Source organism: Stegodyphus dumicola, chromosome X2, assembly GCF_044657685.1.
Source record: "Stegodyphus dumicola isolate Sdum_Otavi_A_Nest chromosome X2, ASM4465768v1".
Taxonomy (NCBI): Eukaryota; Metazoa; Arthropoda; class Arachnida; order Araneae; family Eresidae; genus Stegodyphus; species Stegodyphus dumicola.
In genome coordinates, this window is record NC_140781.1 from 131,397,834 (window position 1) to 131,425,762 (window position 27,929).

Below are 27,929 nucleotides of genomic sequence, written 5' to 3' on the forward strand. Positions count from 1 at the left end.
GAGAACATATAAAGTACCTTGAGGATGCTGTCCTATTATCCTTGTTCATTTGACGAAAAGATAAATACACAGAAGTTCTACTTGAAATACTGTGCATTTATTCCGTATACGATGTTTAAAATAACCATCCTCAGATTGGTCTTCAAAAAGAACAAAAGCAAGGTTAACCTTATTAAGGGAAAGGGGACATTTCCATTTATGCAGTCTTTCAAAGTATCAGTTAACAATGCCTCGAAAATATTTTTCTTATATTCAGTTTCGAAATCAGTAGGCGAAACTCCTGCAAGAACAAAAGTAGCCTTATAACTTAAGGTTCTATAGCAACTAATAATACGAAGGAGACCTCTCCGTTGAATCTTTCTCAGATTTCTTTTGCTAACCTTCTTTGCAAGAACCTGTCTCCAAGCACGACAGCCATATGAAATGAAAGGTACAGTATATTGCTTATACATCAGCTTCTTGATATCATCATAGCTTACTCCAAAAGTATTTTTGGCAATTCAGTGAAAACCATTAATAATTTTTTCACATTTGATCGAAAGGAATTCAATGTGCATTTTCTATGTTAATTTTTGGTTAAGTATGACACTAAGATACTTATCATATTTTACAAATTTCAACGGAGAATCATCGAGTATCAAAGAAGCAATATTTTGTTCATGAAAATTTCTGGAAAACAATCATAGCTTTACTTTTTGAAGGATTGAAAGTGAATTTATAAGAAATTTCCCAGTTGGAGACAAAATACAGCACTTCTTGTGCTCTCGAAAGAATATTATTAATAACCTTTCCTTGGAAAATTAAAAGTAAGTCGCCTGCAAATGCAATTTTTAAACATCTGTCGAGCTGACTTAAAAGGTTATTTATTTTCGTGTTCCAAATAGTAGATCCGAACACAGAGCCTTGAGGACAGAATTTTTCCAGAGAATAAACCTTAGCTTCGGTCCCAAGCTGAGGCTGATCTTAAATTTAAAAAGTTTAGTTACCTCCCGCTTAAAAAGCTTTTAAGCAGATTATAGATATTATATTGTATACCAGCATTTTAAAAATTTTTTAAATAGATGGCCACGAATCATTATCAAATGCACCTTTGAAATCCAGAAAAGTAAGAAATGTTGTAAACTTCACTTTCTTTCCATACTGCTATCTATTAATAAGGCGAATAAGGGCATCTTCAGCAGACTTCCAAAGAGTAAACCCGAACTGAGAATCATTATAAAATCATTTCTGTCCCAAATACCAATTTATTCTATTAATAAAGAGAATTTCAAAAATTTTCCCAGAGTAGTAAAAGAGTAATGCATTGTAAGATATGCACACCTCTGTCGAACATGTGCTTAATTAGAAGAACTTCCTATTTGTCCAGAGACTAATTGTCAGTTAGAACTTTGAGAAAAGGTGGTTCGGAAATCCTCTGGTGAGGTTTCCGGACACAAGGGATGTCGTAAATTACCCCATTCCAAGCTATTTCCGACAAGACGTTTAATAAAACGAAAGAGAGGGCTTTTTGTGAGAGCTTTTTATGCAGTGAAAGACTTGGAAGAAGACGCAACCAGCGTCGTGGCTGCATCCAGCGGCCATTGTTTGTATTACGGCTGTAATGGTTAATTATTTTATTTATTAGTAATCAATAAATTCTTATTAAGTTTTTAAAATAAGTATTTAAAAGACAACTGTTCTTTCTTTTCACCACTTACAGCATCTAATATTATCAAAGTATGGAGTTCTTGTATCTAAATTTTTAGGGATAAAAACAACCCGAGTTCTCTCCCATTGTGATGGAGATACTCCTCATTGAAAATAAAGGTTGAAACATCTATGCAAAAAAAGTGCTTTTCACCGCATCAAAGTGCTGTATTATTTCATTGGAAAGTGAGTCTAGCCCAGGTGATTTGTTCTTCTTGAGATTTTTAATAATACTATTAACTTCTGAAGCAGAGCACTAACAGTCCATAAATGAAATATAAAGCCCCTCTGACTCAGTATGCATATATCATGATATTAATATTAAATTCTCATCTTATAATAGTCCCTAAAATAATGTTTCTTAATAAATGGAAGAATTCAATAGTCTCGTATATTATGTTTAACTTTAAAACTGAAAAATTTAAGTCCCAGGAGATATAATAAAAAAAATTCAAATATAGCGATGACTGTATTATAAGAATAGAAGTAGATGATGACGAAAAAAACATTTTCTTAAAAAACATCACGGAGGACTTTCTGATACTGCAAGCAAGAAAATTAATAATTGCGGTTCCATATTCAACTACAAAGGTATGGTGAATGTAAAATATATATATATATATATATATGTGTGTGTGTGTGTGTGTGTGTGTGTGTGTGTGTGTGATTTGGGAGCTTTTTAATTACATTTAATTTTATCCATGTTCATTTTTTGATATTTTTCTGAACCGTTCTGGTTCTTTTACAAAATATGTATTATTTTCATGTTATTTTAGTGTCATTTGATATTTTTTTTATTTTTAGGGTGTATAAGAAATGTTTAAAAATTGCTCTGTTTTAAAACTATTTTAATTCTTTTTTTATCTTTTTTATATGAAAACAAAATAAAATTTGGTGTCAAATTTTTAGAGTGCCTTAGTAGGCGTTGTAATGTTTATAATGAGCAGCATATGTTTCCCACTACGGGGAACATGAGAAATTTGTCAATTTAAATCAACATTATGAAGGATTTGTAGTATGTTCTATAATATGAGACATATGCCGCTAAGACTGAATTTAATATTTTGTTTTCTAATACCGTTGTATTAAAAACTATTGTAGAATTGTGTTTTAGTTTACAAATAAAATTTTTCCTTGGTACTATTGGCACTAGAAACGTTTTTTCCCCTTATTTTAGGTTGCGTTGTCTCTGGTATCACGTTTTTTGAAAATGAAGAATTTACTCATCCGGAGAATGTTTGCGAAAAATGTATTTGTAAGGTAAAAGAGATTTGAAATTATTGTCATTTAAAAGGTACCTAAAATTGAAGCACCAGCTCTGAGCTAGTTTTGAGATTTAATTTAAAGAAAATTATTATTTTTAGAGCTATAAGTAAATTCTATGGGTACTTTATTTATAAAGTTAAGCAAATCTTCTCAGATTTGATGTAAGGTTAAATAAAAGGTGAAATTACAATAATAAGCCTATTGATACCTTCGTTATCAATTTTAGATATTGTAATTGATATAAGCAGTTACAATATATAAAACTGATAATGTGTTTTGCCGATTGCAACAAAGGAATATGGTTGTGAAAATCATTTATATGGGAATTTCGCATTTACGGAGAAAAATTAAATAGTCAACTAATCACTAATACCACCTTAAATTATCTCTAAGATATTAGCAGCTGCATATATGGTTTTTAAGATCATTGGCCTTGTTCCTTTGATCCTGAAGCTGAAAAAAATGTATCTCGCTCCAAAAAGTTTAATAAAATGAAAATCCATTAGAATAATTTTATTTCCAAAGCAATAAAGATTAGAACTTTAAATAAACATTCTGCGACCGTAAATGTTAGAATTTAAATAATTACATTTTTTATATACAATATGCTACTTCTTTCCCACAAGGTTATGTTTCTGCAAGTGCTGCTGAAATTGAAATAAAATCTTGCTTTTTTTAAGCAAACGTTTCTTTCATTTAAGTGAAAAAATAAAATGCATTCATATATTTTAATTTTCTAGAACTTGGGGGGGGGGGAGTAGATTTTAAATTGCGTGCATTAAAAATGTTATTTAAAAAAGTTGATGATTTATTTATGAGCTCAAATTCGCATTGTACAAAATCTAAGTGTATCTCATTACATAAAAAATACATTATAACTAAACATGACAAATAATGCAAGGCTATTTTTCTTGGTAAAATTGTTTCCTTGAAAGAAAATGGTGAGGTGTATTTAATTATGGCAAAGCACACTAGGGCTATCTGCCTAAGAGGAGGGATGCCTTTCGTGGAGGACTTTCTAAGGGAAACTGGCTCGTATACACGTCACACATGGGGAAAACCACGAAAACAGCCATGCAGCCAGCCCGTTCGCGGGATTCGAGCCTCGGACCGAACTACCAGTGTTCAGCGACTTTACCGCTCGGCCGCTGGTGGGCCCCTTGAAAGAAAATGAATCGAGTTTATCTTACTCAATGATTTTATTCATAATAAATAGTAAGCCCACGTACCCGGGCGGCGGAAGTAACGTCACAGAAAATGGGTAGGTCCGCTACCATCTTGGATCGCATGACAACCGAATGTGACGCAGTTGGGTTTGAATGACGTCATGTTTTTCAAAGTTTCGTTTTTATTTTATGGCAACAACAATATTTTTCAAAGTTTTTATTTTTGTGGCAATCATGATTTTTTTATTCGCTTTGTGACAACGACCTCTTGAACCATGTGTTTTGGAACTATGTATTTTCATTCGCTTTAATGCGTTAATGCATTATTAATTTTAGTTATTTAATCTTTTTAACTATTAATCATTATTTTTAATTGCTTTTAATATATTTGATTTAATATAGTATTTTTAATGTATAAATTTTACGCATTTGCTCGAGATTTATAAAGCTGGTATCGAAACTGCGCAAGGATTGCGCAAGTTTTCAGCCTGTTCCAACGTGCCCAAGCCACTTCTTAATTTTGTGCTTCCGCGAAGGTGACTGAATACAATCTCTAAGACCAATTCGCTTCTCGCTAATAATATCCTTCTTATTTCAACTAATCAGCATGCTTGTCTCTTGGAGTGTATATAGATTGATTTTGGCTTTCTAAATCATTATTTTATTCTTTGCTGTTTTAAATGTAAGATTTTCTCATATTTTAAAATTATTTTATTTTTTTTTTAAATTTTACAAGCATATTACATATTTTTTTCTTTTTTCTTCTCTTTATTATTAAATTTAATTCATTAATTTTTCATTCCATATATTTTGCTTTTGCAGATGTAAGTTTACTTTTAATGTTCGCAAATTAATGTTTCCACACTTTTATTTCTGCAAATGCAAACGTAACGTGTTTCACTGCGGCTGGTCCACTAAATAAATCACACGACACATGAACTGTATTTCCTTCACTTTCATTTAATTACACTAATTCTAAATGTGAAATAAGCGATGCGAAGCAAGTGATACAAAATAAGTGCACCATTCTACATGACTGATACAAACACAGTATTTTATCAACCACTAGTCTTGTTGCCACATGCAAAAAGTAAACAACGATAAATCACAGATCACTCATTTAACCTCCAGTGGGAACGGACTGATGATTCAGCCATCAAATAAGTAAATTAAGTAAACACATGTATTTGTTCTTCTGGGCTATCTTTCCATAATATTTTTTGAAACTCTCGATATTTTTCATGAACTTTTATTTGTCTATGAATCATTCGAATATTAGCGGTTACTGCAATGTTATAAAGTCTAAATCTTAGTAAAATTAGCGAAATTACAAATTAATTTTTCTTGTGTTTTGGGGGGGGGCTCTCATTAAAACCCTTTGTTGCATCATGTCCCGTCTAGTAGACAAAAGTTTTAATTCTTTTACTCTTCTGTAAATGCCTTAACAGATTCCATTCCTGTGTTTATTCATTCTATATCATTAGAACTTTTAACTGTCGATCATAAGTGGCAGTATAGCATCACTAAGTAAAGCATTGCTATTAAGAAAATGGCTGCTACTTCTGTTTCAAGGTTAGTAGGATTTCTCATAGTAAGCATTATATAATATTGCTTACGATTTCTTATACTGTCATTTTTTATTCATAATTAGTATTTATAGACATATTATTTTAAATGTCCGTTTAAAAACATTGTTGAGAAGCTAATTTTATTGAAATAAGGGGGCATTTTTCTTTTGTCCACTACAGTAGACGTCATGAATATAAGCTAATTTTACTCTGTCTACTGTATTGGACATCATGAACTAAATTTAACGATTTTTATGAACTAAACGATTATGGCAAGAGGAAATTTGCAAAAATTCTATAAGTTTCAAACAGAGGGCAACAATTTATTTTAAATAATTAATTTGATTTAAGCATGCTATTAATAGATAATAAAACAAAGTTATATCGAATTTTAGTTCATATTTTATTAGAAATCTGAAACGGAAAAACTTTTGACTGAAGATGAAATTGAGAAGATTATGAATGAGGCTTTTCCTATTAGCAGCGGTGATGAGGAAGAAGAATACATGCCGACATCCCTTCATGATGAGGAGCCAGAAAATGAAGAAATAGAAATATCACTTAAAACTACTCAAAATAAGAAATCTTTGCAGGAGAAAAAGAAAATTCCTTGGGAATGGTTATAAGGATCTTCTACGACACTTTACCGAAAAAAGTGAATTGAAACCGAAAGGGACTTCTTATCAAGCCAAAACACCACTGGAAATGTTTAAGACAGTGTTTGGCAAGGAATTTCTAGAATATTTGACATTTGAATCCAATAGATACAGGTCACAAAATCGTAGCAAAATGAATTCAAACACAGTTGACGAAATGGAAGTATTTTGAGGGATCGGTATGTATATGTCAGTTGTAGATTTACCATTTAGAAGATGGTAATGGTCACCGCAAACAAAGCAGGAAATGATTTCAAATGCAATGACCGTAAATCTTTGGAAAGAGATTTGTGTACGTATTTTGCATGTATATGCATGCTGTCCACTGTAGGTAAAATATGTAAATAGAAAGTATAAAACATACATTTGTGCTAGACATGATTTAGTGAAACCTTTGAATTAAAGTAAGGTATGTAAAAGAAATATGTGAGATGTGTTGTACATTATTTCAGAAAGTCAGTATAGTCATTGATAAATAGTACAATACATTAGAAGAGAAAGTTCTGAGTATCTCCTATTAATTATTTGTAGCATAAATTGTAAGAAATGTAATATTCCAATTAAACTATATAGAATGAACATTCTGCGCATTGATTTAAGTTGATATTAAGTTACAGAAAATATTATACATGAAGGCCCGCAAAGTGAAATAATATGCATGTAAATTCCAGTTTAAATTTCGTAGAAAAAGAAATATATGTAAATTTACTTTTGGAGAAATGGAAATGTAAAAGAATTTATTATTTTAAACAAGGGAAAGTTCAATGTAGAACAAAAATGTGACAAGAAAAAAAAGATTTTTAAAGTATAAAAAATTACATTTTTTAAAATGAAAAAAAAAAAAAAAAAAATTAATAAGAATTATTTTTGATGTAAAAGTAATAAGAAGGAAAAATAAAAACAAAAACTGCGTTTGTGAAAACAGAAAAGTTGAAAAAAATTAAACATATAAAATAAATATTACTTTTGTAAAATAAATAAAGTGAAAAAATGTAATAGCAACTTTTTTATAATCAAAAGCGAAAAGGAAAAAATTAAACTTGTGTAAACAAATATTACTTTTGTAAAGCAAAAAAAGTTAAATGTAAAAATATATATATGTAAGATAAAAATATATGAATCAAAACTGAAGTTTAAACTAAAAACATTAATTCTTCCTCTCTATTCTAAAATCGTAATAACTTCTCTACATTGCGTCATTTCTAGATCACTCTATGTCCCGCGCAGCTCTGATGACGTAATAATTGGGAACTGAAACTGCCATTGTAAACCAAAACTTTTCTCTATTCCGTGTTTCCATCTTTTGTAAGTACGCACTTCAGCTATGCTCTCTACGATGGTAAGATGTAATTTCGCTGGCTTGCTTTCTATCTCAACAATATCAAAGATGTAAATCTTCTGTGGAAAGGCACGACTAGAGTGCCAAGTGATTGTGGCCACAAATATCAGTTGCAAATAAAAATGGAATTAAAACTGTATCGACTGCCAAGTTCTTTAGATATTATCAAGTTAGCATTACTAGCCTACTACGCATCAAAATCTTCTTCAATATGGGTCTAATCACGCATCTACAGTGTTCCGTCTTTTGATTTGCTGTTATTATGACATATATATATAAAGGAAAAAAGTGAAAAGAAAAAATCAAACTTGGGGAAAAATATTGCATTTGCAGAAATAAAAATACGGAAACATTAATTTGCGAATATTAAAAATAAATTTACGTTTGCAAAAGCAAAACATATGGAATGAAAAACTAACAAATTTAATGTGGTTAGAATGAGAAGAAAAAAGTAAACAATAATAAAACAATGCTTGTAAAATAAAGAAGAGATATTTAAAATGTATGTGTGTGTGTGTGATTATAGCAAATCACACACACACACGCACACATTTTAAATATCTCTTCTTTATTTTACAAGCTTTTTTATTGTTTTCACACACATACACACACACATACATTTTAAATATCTCTTCTTTATTTTACAAGCTTTTTTATTGTTTTCACACACATACACACACACATACATTTTAAATATCTCTTCTTTATTTTACAAACATTGTTTTTTTATTGTTTTCTTTTTTCTTCTCATTCTAACTACATTAAATTTGTTACATTAAATTCTCGAGGGCTATCTGCCTAATGGGAGGAATGCCTTCGTGGAGGACTTTCTAAGGGAAACTGGCTCGTATACACGTTACACATGGGGAAAACCACGAAAACGCCCATGCAGCCAGCCCGTTCGCGGGATTTGAACCGAACTACCAGTGTTCAGCGACTTTACCGCTCGGCCGCTGGTGGGCCTTTAAAATGTATGAAACTCTTACATTTAAACACGGCAAAGAGTAAAGTAACAATTTAGAAAGCTAAAATAAATCTATGTACACATCAAGAGACAAACATGCTGTTTAGTTGAAATACGAAGGCTACTATAGCGAGAAGCGGATTGGTCTTTAAGATTGTATTCGTTCACCTTCGCAGAAACACAAAGCCTTGAAGCGGGGGCCCACCAGCGGCCGAACGGTAAAGTCGCTGAACACTGGTAGTTCGGTCCGAGGTTCAAATCTTGCAAACGGGCTGGCTGCATGGGTGTTTTCGTGGTTTTCCCCATGTGTAACGTGTATACGAGCCAGTTTCCCTTAGAAAGTCCTCCACGAAGGCATCCCTCGCCTTAGGCAGATAGCCCGCGAAGCTTTGCCATAATCACACACACCACACCACCCTTAGAAAGTCCTCCACGAAGGCATCCTTCCCCCTTAGGCAGATAGTCCTCAAGACTTTGCCGTAATTGAATAACCTAACCTAACCTAACCTTGAAGCGGCTTGGGCACTTCGGAACAGGCTCGCGCATGTACGACTCTTCAGTTTAGTGACATCATGGTGATTCGCTGGGCAAAGTCAAATAAGAGGATTCAAGGAAGAAGCCAAGGGTTTGAGGTATCATACTTGTTTCCCATGCAAGAGGAGCCAGTTTCGATCTCAGCTTTTTTAAACTCGTGCAGTTGCGTAAAATTTATTTTTTAAAGATTACTACATTAAATTAAACAATAAACTCAATTTAAAAAAATCTGAAAGCTTTCAGATTTTACATTACGCCCAAAAGGGCGTTTTCTTAACGTTTTGTGTGCTGCCTTGGTTTATTAAATGTCATGTTCTTCGCACTTAAACCGTAAAATTCAATTCAACAGCAATATCGCAAAGTAATTTTAAAATGAGCATGTCTTTAGAATTTCCGATGCACAGCCTCGCGCGTGCGCGCTGGAGATATTTTTTTTTTTTTTTTTTTTCGTACAGTATTGCCATTACTCGCTTTAAAATCGTTGAGTTTGTTAATCAAAAATTCGTTAAAGTATTACAAAATATGAAATCGATAATAAAGCAAATTTCAAATTCCTAATTCGGGCTCTCAGATGCCCATATTCAGTGGAAGATTACGTTATTAAAAATTTGATGGCTCTAAGTACCGTTGTTTTATCTCAATGCGAGAAACATATATATATTTATGCAGAATCTTCATTATTTAATTTCTTTAAATATTACACAGGGCTCTAATATTTGGTGGCAACAATTTGAAAAGTGAGCCTGCATTTATAGTGAACCAACGCAAAATGCCAAAACGAAATTAAAAGCCCTTTTCAGCTAATAATGATTAATAATTTAAAAGATTAAATTATTGAAAATAGCTTTTTTATAATAATTAAAATTGATCATGTATTAAATAATTAAAAATAATAAAGGAAAAGGAAGTTGATGCCATTCCAAAATACCTGGTTCAAGAGATCTATGCCATAAAGCGAATAAAAAAACATGGTTCCCATAAAACCTAAAAAAAAATATTATTGTTATCATAAAATAAAATGAAACTTTGAAAAAACAAGACGCCATTAAAACGCGCCTACGCCACTTTCGGTTGTCACGTGATCCAAGATGCCGGCGGACTCCCCCTTTTCTGTGACGTCACTTCCTCCGCCGGTTACTCATATAGCTTATAAATTTGCGCAAACTCAATCAATGTCTTTGCTCCATTTACTAAAATTTTAGAAGTTTCTGTAGCATCGATTTTCTAAAACTGTACTACGCAAAGACTTTTCGCTTCTGCCACACTGTTACTCAATGATAACTACACACACCATATTTTTATAAAAAGGTAATAAGAATTAAATAGTTAATTACTTTAGAGTACAGAGAGATTAATGCTTCTTAACGTCTCCTTTTCCACCTATTCCTGTACAAAAACAGGAGTGATATACAAAATATCCTCTCAAAATCTCGTTTACAGTTACATATGTAAGCTTGAAACAGACGTATTATCTTAAACTTCTATACTAACAAAATGCGTGAATAAAGTACAGGCAATTAAACAAACTTATTATGGAAGTTTTCTTCATAAATATTCTGTCGTGTTTGGTTTTAATAAATCATGCTATTTTATGTAGCATCGATTTTCTAAAACTGTACTTTGATTCTGAGAAGTACTTTGATTCTGATCGGTTCTGAGAAGTGATTCGTAATTCACTTTTCAGAAAATCAGCGCAGTTTCAAAAATAAATTATTTCAAATAATAGAATATTTAAGATGAACTATTATTAACTTATTAAATGCAAAACTATAGATGATTGAGATTCCTCCCCCCCCCCAGTAAATTATTCTTAAAATTACAAAATTTTGGAAGGCAGTTTAAAAGGTACCTGCATTTAATCAAGATGGTGCATATTCAATGTATGTCCTTTCCTCTTTAATATCTAGCAGCAGTATACCTTTGAGCCCGATTAGCTTCGCGTAAGGGTTAAATGTTGAGAGTTTTCATAGCGAAAAGTTTCTAAATTTAACCAGTCTAAAAAATGTCTAAGAAGTAATATTTATTGCGTGCACAATATACTCAGCACAAAATGCTCAAACCGATTTTGCAGTTTTTGCTTTTTAGTGCTGTTTTGCTTTTCACAATTCTCCAAATTTTATATCATATTGGAAACTAAAAACATGTGCAAGCTCCTCCCATCAACTGTAAAAAAAAAAAACCTCCACAGGAATTTTCTCACTAAATATTGTAGGATTTCCCTTAGTTTACTAACCGGTTATTTTAATGTTGGTATCTTTTTTTTATTCCATATTTCCCCTCGCATTTCTTCGTCGAGATGCAAATTAAGTGGATGAAAGACAGTATTTAAGAAGTCGAAATGAAAAGTTTAGACAGAGCGTGATTTCGCTAGTGTAGCACATGTTTGCTATTTTGTCCTCCAGCTGTTAACTTAGTAGCGCCTACGCAATCTAGCCGTTTAGTTAGTCTATCGCCGGTGTAGGTTGCTGAGTCAGCCTGTTAGGTTAAATTAAATTGTGAAGTCTAGCACTACTTCTTGTGTTTTGAATTCATTTTAAAATTTACCTTAAGTTCTCAACGCGAGTAGTTGGTGTTTTTTTAGGCACAAAGTCCGTGCTTTTTTGTTAAAGAGTTGTGATAAATAAAAAAGGGCTTTTTACACCCTTCATCAGTTGTGTTACCTTTTGTGCCCGTGGGAGAAATCGCCTGCCTAGACTTTATCCTATGATGTCACTTACGCATGAATGCCGTTACATTTTAACAAAATATGTTTGACATTTATAATGGATAATCCCTTTCAGAAATGACAGTGTAGTAGTGACTTTTAATATTCACGTATATAAAAAGGTAATGTTGTAGTCACATTCATTTCCCTGTGCTTAACTGCAGCTTCTGCTCTCCGCTGTTTATACGTCAAATGCTTACTTTCCATAACTAATAGGAAAAATCACTAAAACTTTATAGCTAAGTGTTAGTACTAATATCAGACGGTAAAACATAGAAGAATAAAATTGAATATTTTTGATTGACTAAGGATGAAGGTTGTTTTATTTTTTCCCGCTTTCCTAAAATTTAGACAGTGCAATTAATATTAAAACGATTAAAATTTACGTAATAATTAAGAAAAATTAACAAAGTACAAGGAAGAAAACAAATGTGAGCAGTCTTATACGGCGCTTTCAAAAATATTAAAAGCCATGGGAATTTTATTTGAGAGAAACTAAGGGGCAAAAATGAGATTCAAACTCAAATACTTGGTTAATAAAATAATATAGTATAAAATAAAAAAATAAGGTTAAAATTTAAAATTTATATCGTTAATTAAAAACCGTAAATATTTAGCATGAAGTGAATTTCAGCTAAAAATTAAATAGTATCTAATGAACATATACAGACATTAAATACATTCTTAATACGCTGAAGATTACAAATAAAAAATAAAATGAGCAGATATGAATTCAAAGTTTCGTATTAATTAATAGGTTTTGATTGTAAATATGATACAAGAAAGAAGGGGCTCCTATTTCATCAAAAGGAATGGCGAGAAAATTCCCTTATGGGAATGGGGGAAGATTAGCGTATATCTCTTCGAGCTACTCCATCGACAGTTCAGGGAAACAATTTAAATGAAATGAGGTTTACTAAGTGTTAAACTGTAAAATACTTTAGAGTTCTTTGAAAAGTGGTGTTAATGTAGAATGGCTTCTGTAGAAAACGCTATACATTACATTTAACGAGAACAAACCCAATGACAATATGTGCTATCACTTTCAGACTGCTATTAGTATCACCTCTATGCTACTGCTGTTGATATACATTTGGTATGAAAAGCACTCTAATAAGAAATAAGTCATCTTTCTCATTTGCTTCCAAATTGTATCAAAGTTCAAATTTAATATTATTTTCTTTCACTGGTAATAAAAATATCATGGGGAAAAAGATAGAAATGAAAATGAATCAGAACACTAAAAAGAGATCCGAAACTTTATAAATCTCAAGCGATAACTTTTTGTACGTTTTCTATTCCGCTGGCCTGTGTAGAAACTTTAATTAGAATTATAGTGAGATCTTTGAGTTCAATATAGTCTTTTGTGTTCCAATCAACAATAATTGTCAACATGTCATCTGTTACAAGCAATGATAGTAGAAACTGATAGAGAAAAATTCAGAAGATCTGAAAACAACGGCCAAACTTACATTGCAAATACACTGACTACCAATAAACACCTGTGATTTGGACACCTGTGATAGAAAAGAAAAACTAACTTTATTCAAAATCAATAGTTGGTAGAGCCTTCACGAGAGGTAATTACAGCGTGGACCCTCCGGGGCATAATTTCCACAAGTCTTTGTATGACAGCTAATGGTATTTTCTTCCACTCGGCTTGGAGAAGACATAGGAGTTCCTTCACCGATTTTGCACGGGTAGTGCACCCCTGAATTGGGCGATGCAACTCGTCCCAGAGGTTCTCGATAGGGTTCAGGTCTGGACTCTCGGCAGACCAGTCCATTCGATGAACTCCATTGACACCATACCAAGCCTTGGTTAACGTCGAAACATGACAACTGGCATTGTCGTCCTGAAAGTAACAGGGGTCCAAACCGTAAAACTGCCACAACGTAGGAAGCACATTGTCATCCAAAATAGTGTAGTAGGCATCGGAGTTGAGCTTACCATGAATGGGGACCAAGGGTCCCAGCCCATACCAGAAGAAACACCCCCAGACCATAATTCCACCTTCGCCGAACTTGACTGTTGGCACAATGCATTCTGGCAGGAGACGTTCTCAAGGTAGACGCCAGACCCAGACCCTGCCATCCGAACGGCAAAGGGTGAACCTTGATTCGTCACTCCAAAGAACCCGTTTCCACTGATCTACGGTCCAATTTCGATGTGCTTTGCACCACATTAACCAAGCAGCGCGGTTGAACTTTGTGATCAAAGGCTTATGGGCAGCAGCACGACCATGAAAACCAAGCAGATGTGTTTCCTTAGGGATGGTATTCATTGAAACAATACTCTCGGATGCCTGTTGAAACTCCTCGCGGATGAGGGCTATCGGTTGGGTGCGGTTATTCCGAATTTCTCTGGACAGCACTCGTCGGTCTCTATCTCCCAGTTTCGTTGGTCTGCCGACTCGAGGCACATTTCGACAATCACCTCTCACCTTCCACCTCTTAATCACATAGGCCCCTGTCGATTTTGGGTACTTCAGATCGCTAGATATGTCCCTTAAGGATCGGCCACATTTGTGGTACCCGATAATTATACCTTTCTCGAAATCAGAGATCTCCGAATTGCGAGGCATTTTGCATGCGACTAAAGCCGATGCTGTTTGCTACACGATATATTCCGGCGGAGTCCGTGACGTACCTTAGCATCGTAGATATCGTCATTTGCATAGGTGTCCAAATACTTATTGGTAGTCAGTGTAGTGAAAGCTTAATTTTAACGGAGCAACCTTTAACTGCAATGTGTATTTTAACGTATGACTAAACTTTATTAATTATCTCGGCCACATTATTGATGAATTATGGCTTCAAACAACTCCATTATGTTCCAAATAATCACATCAGTTTTAAATTTAAATGAACCGAAAACTACAACTTGAGATTAACTACTTAAAACAACGTTTAAACAGCTACCAGTTGCACATTGTCACTATTGGAAAAACATTACTTAATTTAGCGCAAATAATATAAATAAGCTAATTCAATATATAGAGCATGTCTACCTGTTTTCTTTAACTGAAGTAAATTTGATTCAGGGTTACATCTTGCAGGAAAACGAATTTTCATGGGCAAGTTAGAAGGTGCTACAACTCAGAAATCAAATAACGACCGTAGTTGTGAAGTAATGTATTAAAGAGACTTGACATTTTGTCATTCTCTTTCACACATCATGCTAGCTGAATTCTATCCGTCGAATTCTTTGCATACATAATTGCAGTACAGTTGCATGTTAAAGAGCAAACTAACTGCTATAACATGAAACTGCTGTGGCAATAAAATTTCATGCATCCTGGAAAAGTAACTTGCACTTCATAAAATAATAAATGATATATTCGACGTGACGACTGTGCACAGTGTTCGCGTAGCTTAGAATGGACTGTAATATACTATTAAATCCCAAAACAGTTTAATATTTTATTTTCATTCTTTTACAGAATTCTACTTCCAGTGAAGGATAGACGACCGAAAGAATAAAAATTTAAAAACTACATTTTCATAGGAAAACAGGGTTGTCATATGAGAAGTACAAATGTCCCCAATTTGTAGGCGCTAACGAATTGCATTTGTTTGTTTGTTTCACAGAGTGGCTTTAACATACAGTATGAACTAATCTGAATCTATGCAATAAAAATTGGCCCGAAGCGTTTTATTCACGTGAATTTTCTCACATTTTCGTTCTCTCAGGTTATAGTGACCTCGTGGCATAACAACCTGGAGCTCGGTTTTAGATACTCAGGTCTATGCTTTCAATTTTTGGTCAAACAAATTTTACTGTTCACATTTTCTTAAATACGCTTGTACTTAAATTTCATTTACATATCTCTAGGGTAAATTAGAAAATATAAGACCTAAAATCTAACTGTTAGCGTAATAGTTAACGGTTTGCAACTTAATGTAAACGCATCAAACATGCGTTTAATTTTTTAACGTATACGTTAATTCCATTTACATATTTCTAGAGTGAATAAAGGAGAGATAAGAGCTAAAAGCTAATTGTTAGCTTAAGAGTTAACAGTTTGCACCATAATGGAAGTATCAAACATACATTATTTTTTTCTTTTTTTCTTTTTTTTTTTTTTTTTTTTTTGCAAGTTTATTCAACAGGTGAGTTATTCATGTACTATTATCTCTTTCAGGAGGGTCACGTAGCTTGCAGAGAGCAAGTATGTGGGAAGAATTGCAGTCATCCTACACCTGATACTTGTTGTCCTATCTGTGATAGTTGCACATTCGAAACGATTAAGTATGCTAACCAGGAAGTATTTAATCCTGATCATTGCAGGACTTGTGAGTGCAAGGTATGTATTTAGTATTGTTAAATTATTAACTACTAGTTTTTTGACTTTTTCTAAGTTTTCTGAAAGCATTTTTGTTAAAGTATAATAGCAAATTAAAATTTTAGTTTGTGAATCCATTCTTTGATGTGACTTTGTATACAAATTTGTTTAATATAGATTTCATTCGTTTTAAATTGCACTTTAGTGAAATGAGCTGTGGTTTAAACTGTTTTTCAGAGTGCTTGATGTGCTCAGTCACAGAGAATGCTTTAATCAAGCGCTGGCTAGAAAAGTCACTTTATACCAGAATTAAATGCGTGTAACAGAGTAAGATGTAAGATATTAACGATTTGAACCTCGCATCCGGATCACTGGTATGGAAACGTCACGTGAATTTCAGCGAGAATAGAAAATGCTGCTACATTAGCTACCCTCGGCAAGATCAACGCTTTTTGTGGAACACTGATGTGCAATATACCGCCAAAAAGCGAACTCTGTCTTTGATCAACTCATCGCACTATTTATTTCTAAACTGATATTTCGTTTTTAGTTACTATGAATGCAAATATTTCGCTTTTTAATTTATGTTCTAGAGAAATTAGGTTATTTTGAAGCAGGAGACATGAAAAGTGAGCAATGCCCTCGAACCGCGGACCTCTCGAATTCGCGTCGAGGGATGCTGACCACTACACCACGAAGGTACAGTAAGAAGGCGGGAGAAATACCTTATAATGTAATATCCCTGAACACTTTTCCAAGCTTTGAAATTAAATATTTCAGTCAATTTTTGTCATACGGGACTCAATTGTGTTTGAGTTCTTTTGTTAGTTTATTAGTTTTGCTATCTGTATCTATAGAGACTCGTCTGAGTGCATAAAAAATTATACTTCATAATTTTTACAAAATTAATTTTTTAAATTTAAAAATACCATAACAATTATATTTTCCTTTTTAAAGTATTTTTGTAAGTGGAAATATATTTCTGCGTTTTCTGAGAGTGCTCAGTATTCATGAATTATTACTTAAAGATATCATTTAAATGAATGGCAAAAATGAATCTCTTAAAAACCTCTTAATTAGTAGACTTAAGAGGTAAGACAAACATTGGATGTCGCGCGACAAACACAAATGGAAATATTCCTCGAAGCGTCATATCAAGAACTTGGAACCGCTTTCTAAGCAGTGAATCAGTTAGTGGAAGACTGGTTAAGAGCGGCCAAGAGCAAACAGAGAGTGAATTTGAAGATCATTTTCTGTCATTGTCGGCTCAAAGGAACTGTGAGGTGACTGCAAGGAAGCTGTCTCAAGAACCCAAACAATCGTTTTACCGATGCACGAAAGATTCACAGGTTTGGACTTTATGCGCGAACCAATGATTTATAAGCCACTAATTTCATCTTCCAAAGAAGCTAGCTTAAATTGGTGTTGTCATCATGTTTATTGGAGCCGAGAGGGTTGGGAATGTGTGCTGTTTGCTGAAACGTCGTGATATAGAATGAGCTGTGATTCTAGTTGTGTTTCGATCTGAAGGTGGAAACATACAACTTGCCTTCCCTTGTTCATAAAAAATCCTGTTTTCATTGAATCGTTTTCATGGAGTGGAATCATTATAAACTAGCAGCACTGAGCTTTTCTTTTTATGGAAGTTAGTATATTTTGCATACTTGATGTATATCTTTAAAACCGATTCTGTAACATATATGTGCACGAGATCTTTAAACCCCATAAAAGGCCGTTTAGGGATGCTGTTGGCCCAGATATTTTACTAATGGATGACAATGTTCGTCGCATCGAGCATCTCTGTTGTCAGAATTCTTAAAAGTAGAAGACATCATTCAAATTGATTAGTCAGCTTAATCACCTGATTTGAATGCAATGAAGCATATGTCGGATGCCTTAGACCGTCGAACTGCAACACGCCAAATGCCTCCTCTGATCCTCCAGGATTTAAAAGGGGCATTATGAAAAGCATTCATTCCACTAGACTTGATCATCAGTTTGGTAAATAATATGATATTAAAGTCTGAGATTTACATCTTTGTTGGAGGTGATCATGCACCATATTAAAGAAAGATTTGCCACAAACCAAGAGATATCATTTTTCTATCTTTGTTTCTTCATACATTTGACTTTAAATTAATTATTCTAAGATTAATCAACTGGCAAACATGATAATTATGTTAAATAATACTTTCGAACAACTTATTTTTCAATGAGTAACTTTTACGTTTTATCCCTACCTTCTAGTTTTAACGAGAAATGATCAAGGAAAGAGAGAGAGTTTCAAAACATTGGCTATAGTCTCTTTTTCTCTTTTGTTTTTATTTCATTATATTATACTAACATTTACGTGGTTCCCTAGACCAAATAGCTACTTTGAAACTAAACGCTATGCTTCGAAAGTTTAAACGAAACAAATTCAGTACCTTTAAGAGCGAAATTTATAGAAATATTCTATACTAATAAATATACTTATATTGCATTTCAATATATTCAGGATTTACTTGATAAGATTTTTTTTCCTTCTCTTTTCTTGTTTCATGATTAGTAGCTCTGCAAAGGGCCGTCCCCACTGGGGTTTATCTGAGGTTAACGGAGTCAGTTCCATGTGTCAACTAGCTCCGCTATGCCTGCAGTTCAGATTTTTCAACTTGCTACCCTATGGGAAAAAATGTTTTTGGAGATGGGTCGGCTACATCAGTTGTGTCCGTTAGCTCAGATAAACCCCAGTGGGAACGGCTCTTTACAGGCAAAGAAGTACTTGTATTAATAAATATGTACCCAAATTATGAATTAAGTAGATCTCTGCAAACTTTGCATGTAAAGATAATAAGTATAATTTTGCTCTTTGAAGATTATATAAAAATTTTAATTTTATATTTAGATTACCTTTCTATCCATTGCTAAAATTTGTTTTGCCAAATCCTGTGCTTTATTTTTGGAAATTTTGTTACTAGAAATACATATCTAGGATCAGTGTTATGGAAATACATTTTATGTCCATATTTTTTAAATACTTTGCATATCAAACTTATACAGATTTTTATATGAGTGTGAACAAAAGTTTGCTGCTTGAAGTTTCAAGACCTACGTCAAGATATTAAAAATCAATGCCAGCTGAAGAATGAAATTTGCCCGCTTTAGTATTTGACGCTGGTATATTTATCCATGCACTAAACATGCTATTTTATTTAGGATGGAAATGTTTACTGTGCATCAGAAGTGTGCCCGGAAATTAGCTGTCAGTTACGAATTCGCCTTCCTGGTCAGTGTTGCGAAACATGCCGAGGTAAGTTTAAAGATTTCGGAAACGTTTACCTCATATTAGTGTGTAAATGCATGATTTTCCAGTGATTTCCTTTATCAATGCGTGAAATATGAAGTACCAGAGGTCTATATATTAGTATCATCTGGTTATATTTTAAGATTTCTCTTTCGTTATGTTTTTCTAACTTTTTTTTGTTGGGGCTGTTGGCTGTTGTTTCTGACTTGCTCTGCCGCATCCCATAGAAAGACCGTAGGGCGACGTAAAATCTGCCAGAAGAGTCCGGCTGCGACCTTCCACGTCATATTACATTACCCCATATTAGTAGAATACATAATGAATCTTTTGTTTATTGCATTTGTACTTTAAATTTTTTAGTTAGTTGTGCCATATTCTAAAGTGTCAAATTCTTTTATCCATTCTAATACTATATGAGTACACCAGTATTTTGATGCAGTCTTTCACACTGCTTGCGGACCCATCAGTAGCCGAGCGGTACGATCGCTAAACACATGATAGTTCAGACTGGGTTCAAATGTAGGCTGCCGGCGGGGGATTTTTTTTTTTTTTGTGGTTTTCCCTATGTGTAACGCTAGATTACACATAGGGAAAACCTTAAAGGTGCTAGATTCCCTTAAAATGTCCTCTATGAAGTACTGAAATCGTGTACAACCAAACCATTCGGCTGCTAAGAACTGATCTAGAGATTACTTGTCAACTTCTAAGTTTCTAGCTCAAACCCACTGAAGGCTTTTAAATCGGAGCGAATGCTTTGTTACTTAATAAGTAAATAATATTGGATGATTTAATAATTTGATGATATTCCGAATTAAAATTTTAAAACTTTTAACTGAATGTTAAAAAAGAATGATAGGGTTTGAAATTTTAAGTGAAATAAGTATCTTCTGTGTTACTGAAGTAAATTACTCCTTACGACAAAGTGTGTTTAATTAACTAAAATTACGTTTACTATTTACAATAAAGTGTGATTAATTCACAAAAATTACATTATTGAATAAATGAGTAAAATTTTTTGCATTATTTGAATTAGAAATCCTTTTTTGCAATAAGATGTGTTTTAACTTTGTGACTGTATTAAAATATTAGAACTGAAGGAAATTGCAGTTTGATTTATTAATCTTGCATAATTTCTGCTTTCTAGGCTGTGTTTATGAAGGGACGGAATATGCAAGCGACTCCACCTGGATATCGACAACAGATCCATGTCTGTCTTGCAGATGCACTGGAGGCACTGTATCTTGCACGAATATCTTATGTCCTGTTGAGTGTGCTGAGCCTGTGCCTGTACCTGGTTATTGTTGCCCTATATGTCCCGGTAAATGTTTTCATTTCACAATAAAGTGAAGAGCAATTTCACAACAATATTGAAATTATAGTCTAATTTTGCATAAAAAGATTTTGCTTGCAAATCTTAAGTTAAATCTGAAAAAAATTAAAAACGACTACGCGACTAAACATTTCTTGAACAACTGGTCGTAGATCTGTGATTATCTGGCTATTTTTCAGAAACAAAATAAATAAAAATTTCCTTACGCACTAGATATAGGCGATGCAGGAAATACATTAATACATTTTGAATGATGAAATACGAATTCTGAATCCTTGAGCATAGGTAGTGCAGCAGATACTGTAGCTCTGTGCACATTTCCTGTATCCTTATTTTCGTGATATAAAAATATTTGCTTATTTTTCTCGTGGAAAATAGTTCATGAAAACATCACTCACACCATAATACTGCCGCTACCGCTTTGTATCCGGCCAATTGTGCACCCGGGTGCCAGGGTTTCAGTTAGAAATCGGCGTATTCGCCCATGCCATTAAATGTTGATTGACCAGAACTTCGTCGAACCAGGCGACTTTTTTTTTTTCATTCTTCTATGGTCCAATGTCCCTGTTCTTTGGCCCATTGCAAGTGCTGTTGACGATGACGTACTATCAGCACAGAGACGCGACTTGGGCACTGGCTGCGTAGGCTGCAGCTGTCTTCAGCTGCTTCTGTCTTCTGCACCGTCTTGGTCACCACTGTTGTAGCTGCTGGAGGATTTCGGCCATTATAAAAGCCCTTCGGTCATGGCGAACAATGCGTAACAACCTTTGCACTCCTCTGGAGCTGACAAACCGCTGGCCGGTGACTTGTCTTTTCACCATCCATACACCACTTTCGATAAGTACTCACAACGACTGCAACGTGAGCATCACCACCAAATCCGCCGTTTCTGAAATCGATGTCCCCAGGCGCCGAGCTATAAAGATTTGATCTTTTACAAAATCTGATAAATCAATTGCTTTTTCCATTATGCAGTTAATCATTGCACACGTGGGAATCAGTGCATGGGCACTTTATATATTCCAGCATCAGCCGTGCTTGCGGCTTGGTTCTGTCTCGGGAGAGCTCATTGCTCTAGGTGAGGGGTGGTTATAATGTTATGGCTCTTCGGTGTAGTTATCACATTTTATGTAGAATCATTTCAATGTAACGACATGTGTAACTATAATTTGTGCGTGTAATTATAATTCTTATCAAGGTTACCGTAGGAAATCATGTAATATGTATCTTGAACGACGTATAAGACACTGTATTTATATATATAATCAATGTATACTAATTCAGCGAGGCGCCAGTGTGCCCCCGTCTTGACATCTGGGGCTGTTTTAGTTAATGGTGGACGTGGTGCTGTACTGATTAACCAGTATGGTAGAGGCACAGTGCCCACGTTCCCCGTCACTGTACTTGTAGAATCATTTATTGTCAAATTATGGTTTTCCATGCATAAGTAGTATAGTCTTATTTCAGATATGTTTGCTTTGTATTCAGTTCTTTTATGACTAATGTATGCTATATATTTCTTTAACCAATTATCTGTCTTTCCGAGATTCACAGAGTAAATTTCTGTATTTTTATATTATGAAATAATGATGTATAACAAATGTGAATTCCCATGACACCTTAAATTTTCTGCATTAATATTAATAAGAAATTTCCCATTTAATTTATCAATAACATAACTATCATGAAACGAGGTTAAATAACTCCTTTCCTCGCCTGAGCTGCCTGCGCTATTGGGTTCCAGCTTGAAGAACTACCCAGAAGTAATTGAAAAAAAAAAGAAAAGAAATATAAAATCTGAAGGGTTTTAGATAACATTTTGTATGTTACTTTTATTTATTAAATATCATATTCTTCGCACTTAAAACGTAAAATTCAGTTAACAGTAATATCGCAAAATAATTTTAAAACGAGCGTATCTTTAGAATTTCCGATAGATAGACTCGCACGCTTTGGAGATAATTTATATATAATCGTTTAGTTTGTTAATCAAAAATCCGTTAAAGTTTTACAAAATAGGAAATCGATAGTAAAACAAATTCAAATTAGGGCTTCCACATGCCCATATTCTATGGAAAATTACGTTATTCAAATTTTGATAGCTTTAGGTACCGTTGTTTTATCACAATACTAGAAACATTCATGAAGATTCTTCATTATTTAATTTCTTTAACTGTAATACCCCTTCAACGAAAAAGTTATATTTCTTCAATAATCTTTATTTCTCATACATACTATGCACTTCCTTATTTAAAGATTAAAATTGAAGCCATTTTTTTCCTTTTTCGTTCACCTGAAGTGCCAAACCATCATATTCGGATTTTTAACCTTTATCCATATATGTGACACTAAAAACAAGAGATGTAGGAGAAATACACTTGTGCTCAGAAAATATGCAACAAACTCTAAAAGGAAAAGTACGAGTGTAAAATGGGTAATTAAAATATATAATTTACATATGAGGTAGAGGTTGCATCGCCTAATGCAAACAGGCAACCAAAATTAGCATAAAACACGATACCCCAGTCACACCACAAAGCCGGGAAAAGGAGCATGCCTAACCTATGCATCAGTTCGCAAGCAGCGATAGTTCCGTGTAAACCGAGATAGCCAAAGCGGAAAGCAAGAGCCGAAGGCACCATATGAATGGATAGATTGGATTGTATTATTCAATTATGGCAAAGCACACGAGGGCTATCTGCCTAAAGGAAGGGATGCCTGCGTGGAGGACTTTCTAAGGGAAACTGGCTCGTATACACGTTACACATGAGGAAAACCACGACAACGCCCATGCAGCCAGCCCGTTCGCGGGATTCGGACCTCAGACCGAACTACCAATGTTCAGCTGGTGGGCCTCCATATGAATGGTGAAATGCGTTGGAGCGTTGTCGGGATATTGCAGGCTGGTGGAAGGCAATTCCGTTGTTGCGAGAGAGCTGAATGCACATCGTAGTGTCATCAATAAGCTGTGGAATTGTTACCAAAGGAACCAAATTACATCTAGAAGACGTGTGTCTGGTCGCCGGAGGTTATTAACAGCATGATATCTGGCATCCCGTCTCTTTGCTGTTGTAGGATAGTCCAAATCTCGCTAAACGACTGCTTGAAAGTGGACTGTACGCCCGACGGCCTGTGGTTTGTGCTCCTTTGTCCCCATCGCATGTCAGAACGCGGCTGAATTGGGCCTTTGATCATCGTAGTTGGAACACTAGAGCAGTGGACAGTTGGAACACTACAGCAGTACTCTTTACAAATGAATCTCGATTTAACATTCAGAACGAATCCCGAAGCGCAATGATACGACGAGAAACAGGGACGCGATGTCGGATGCCAAACATCATCGAAAGAGATAATTACAGAGAAGAAAGCTTATTGTATGGGCTGGGACAACAACAAACGGCCGCAACGACTTCTACGTGATTCCTGGTGGTTAAGTCACAGCTGTCGATTATCGCGACAACTTCTACACCTTCTTATGCGTCCTTCTATCGCTGCAATGGGTGCCGACGCGATGTTTATGGACGATAACACCCGCCCGTATCGAGCTCAGATGGTGCGGAGTTATCTGGAGAGTGAAACCATTCCAAATCTGTCGTCGCTTGCTAGATCACCGGACCTGAATCCTATAGAGAATGTGTGTGACATGTTGGAACGACGGATAGCAGGTCACAGTGTGCCTCCAGGCACCTCCACGAGCTCCGAGACGCATTACTACAAGAACTGGACGTTACTGCCACAACAAGAAATCAACGTCACTATTGCCAAACTTGTGTCGCCGTTGTCATGCTTGTATTTCATCTACGGGGTATCATACCCGTTATTAGCGTGATTTTTCCATTGCAGATTCTTCCGATCCATTTGGTCTTTCGCTATGTGATGGTACTAATATATGTATTTTTGTATGTCTTTGCTTTATGGTTTGCTGTGGGGTCTAGTAATACCACATCAAGCACTTGGATCAATTTCAAGCATATCCATTAAATACTTTTTATCTTATTCCGTGTTTTGCTTTTGTTTCTTATTTTTTAATCAAGCGTGAACTAAAGATAACGTTATCTATTTCAAAAGTGTATCGTATTTGATTCAATTCAAAATTGAACAAAACTTTAAGTCTGTTTCATTTTTTTAAAAGATAAATGATGTAAAAATTTTATTATAGGTAAATACTTGAGGTCTATCAGTTTTGGGGAATAAATTTCTTCGGCAAGGTGATAAGAATTCGTGAGAATAATAGGTTCGGTGTTTTAAGAAGAATTTCTTCGGCAATGAATATAGGGATGATTGGAAAATGACCCATATATTCATTGCACATGGGAAATCGAGAAAATCACCCGTATAATTGGTTTCTTGCATAGCCTTAATAGCGCCAGGATGCAGCTTCTGTTGCATGCGTTTGTTGCCCTTTTAGTCACAGTAAAAGTGAGCACTGTATTGATCTGCTTGTTGTTTTCACAGTTTTCAAATAAATAACGCGTTTAATTTTTTATGTTCTTTCAGAATGTGAATTTGAAGGCAAAACTTACAAATCTGGCGACGTTTTCGCCCCTTCCAGTCGGCCATGTGATATATGTACTTGTGAATACGGGAAAGTAGTTTGCATCAAACATGAATGTCCCGTTCTTATTGGATGCCCTGAAGAATCCATTAGACCACCCGCTGAAGGAGAATGCTGTGAGACTTGCGCTGGTTTCGATTCGTCATGTTCTCGCGACCAGATTGGGTTATCCATTCATCCAACAAATGACCCTTGCTTTTCCTGCCAATGTACAGTAAGTTAATTACGTTCTTTAAGAAGCAAATCTTACTTAATCACGGATTCAATTTAACTGCGAAAATTTTAAAAGATTTACAAATTTATATATATATAATTTATTTACTAAAGAAATATTGATTATATTATCTCCTAAGATTAATTTTAGTAGAATTATCTAAAAAGAGTGAATCCATAGTTAGTAAGTTTAATTCCGAAAATTGTTTTAAAGTAACTTGAATGTAAATTGTTAAAAATGTTTAACGGGGACTTGAATTAAATCATGAATAACAAAATCTCAATTGTAAAAAGAAATTAAATTAAAAGCAAGTAATTAAATTAAAAGCAAGTAATCATTGCCATTGATCGGAAATTAGTTGACTTTTCAAGGGGAACAAACCAACACCCGTTCAATGAACAATAATTAAGAAATAAATACGAATGTGTTTCGTCCTTTACTCAAGTAATAAGGCGATGCCAAACTGGCAATTTAAGTTAGGCCAAATATTTCCGGTGAATTGAAGGGATCAAGAACCGATGCAGAGCACTAAAGAACTCATTCTGATTAAGCATTTTCACTAATTCAATTTTGAGTGAAAAGCAATTTATGCAGTAAAATTGATAAATTACTTGAGTAATTTTTCCCCGACACCCTCGTGTTTATGCATTTAAATTCAAAACTATTTGTAAAAAACTAAACATTGGAAATTGGCATTATGAAATAGAACTCAAAGTAATTGAAATAAACATTAGAAAATTACGAAATATAAGAAATATAATGTAATCTTTGCAAAAACAAATCAAAAAGTAAAATAAAATAAAAAGTAAAATAAAAAATAAAATTCAAAAAATAAAAAAATAAAAAATAAAAATAAAGAATAAAAATTTAAATTTAAAATATAAATAATAAGAAAAGGGAATGTACATGAAAATATAAAAGGCCAGAAAAAGCATTAATTAACTTCTTTCTAGTGGGAAGTGGGCAAAGTGTTTTCTTCGCGTCTTACTCAGAAGGGTTGTGTTTCCGAAATTCTTTATCAGCAGCGGGGGCTTTGAATTATTTCAGTCGGTGAAACTTGTGTGAAGTAATTTATGGGAGAGGGAGTGACTAGGAATGCTTGAGGGACGTATGTTTAGGAGTTCTTATTTGAGTGAAACCGTTTGTTAAAATTTTTGAACATACTAGTGAATGGAAATTAATTAATTTCTGGCTGATTGTCGTGTCGTAATGAGGAAGAAATTAAGAAAAGGGAAAAAGGGATTTTCACTCTCAAAGAGCTATTTGACAGACTAAAGATTATGAAATAGGCCCATTTTTTTAGTAACAGCATAAGTCTGAAGACAATTAGCTTTTTACATTATGTACAGCTTTGTAATTACATTATGTACAAATCCTTCAACTGATGGTCATCCAACTTATGTGTAATTACACTATGTACTGTGTAATTACACTATGTACAAATCCTTCAACTGATGGTCATCCAACTTATACCGCCTTCTCAGGTTTAGGAACAAATTATCATATCCCTATCAGTTAAATGATTTGGAGTGAGGATTTAACGCCTGCTTCTTTTAAGGCAATGGTTAATAAATTGATTAGGTATTTTCAACTTCCAAGTCTCAACAAAGCTCGCCTGAGCGAGTTCTATGCTCTGTAACATTTGACGACTTCTTTCGTTTCCTAGGTTAGTTATAATTTATAAATTTTTCATAAATTCCTCGTTTACAGTCTCTGAGTTTGCTTACAACTTTTCTTACAGTTTACTTGACACCTACCTTATTATACCACAATTTTAATTTTTTGATTAATTTATTCATGGTAAAAAACTTTTTTTTTTTTTTTCTTTTTTTTTTTTTTTTCTTTTCCAAAAAGGGTTTTTAGGATGCATTAAAATTTAAAAAATTATTATCTAAACACTAAAACTTTTCCCATTCGTCTAATTACAACTAATTTTTCTTTTCGTTGAAATCAAGCGAATTAATACTTTACTTAAACTGGCGGTTTGGAGATTCATAAACCAGGTAATTCAATGTTCATTTTCAAATTATTCATATTTACTTCTACACTGTAAGTTTTTCTAATCATTTTTATTGAGTTTTATGAGTTTTAAATTCGCAGTTTATCTCAATACATTATAAGCTTTGCTAATGTCCAGGAATATATTAATATATTTCATCATTTCGAAAATTTTGTTGCTTGTCTGCTTAATCTTTTATAGCTTAGTGGGCTTAACTTTTTTATTAAATTTTTTATCATGAACTTAGTTCGCTATCTCTCTTTTTTACTATACCTTATGTTATATTTTTTGATCAAATATTCATTTTTCTTTTATTATTGCATATATTGGATTACTTCATTTTTAAATATATGTTTTGGACTATATCCACTGAAATTTTT

General features: G+C 33.9%; 2 protein-coding genes across 9 annotated transcripts in view; one reads left to right on the forward strand and one right to left on the reverse strand.

Annotated features, from left to right (window-relative positions):
- Window positions 1-27,929, forward strand: part of LOC118198526 (zonadhesin-like) — a 314,579-nt gene that overhangs the window by 250,116 nt on the left and 36,534 nt on the right. For both annotated transcript variants that reach the window (XM_085809500.1, XM_085809501.1), the window contains exons 52-56: window positions 2,864-2,946; window positions 16,028-16,189; window positions 19,364-19,457; window positions 20,596-20,769; window positions 25,279-25,550. In XM_085809500.1, the coding sequence (XP_085665626.1) occupies window positions 2,864-2,946; window positions 16,028-16,189; window positions 19,364-19,457; window positions 20,596-20,769; window positions 25,279-25,550 (785 nt within the window). The remainder of the gene's footprint in view (window positions 1-2,863; window positions 2,947-16,027; window positions 16,190-19,363; window positions 19,458-20,595; window positions 20,770-25,278; window positions 25,551-27,929) is intronic.
- The window catches only part of LOC146992913 (general transcription factor II-I repeat domain-containing protein 2-like), a 285,508-nt gene that overhangs the window by 201,577 nt on the left and 56,002 nt on the right, over window positions 1-27,929 (reverse strand). For 3 of the 7 annotated variants that reach the window (XR_015039098.1, XR_015039097.1, XR_015039096.1), the window contains exon 2: window positions 25,305-25,537. The exons of 2 other annotated variants lie outside the window; for them this stretch is intronic. The gene's annotated coding sequence lies outside the window, so the exon portion shown is untranslated. Of the gene's footprint in view, window positions 1-25,304; window positions 25,538-27,929 lie in introns of those variants that run through there. 2 more of the 7 variants (XM_085809502.1, XM_085809503.1) reach the window with 2 other exon arrangements.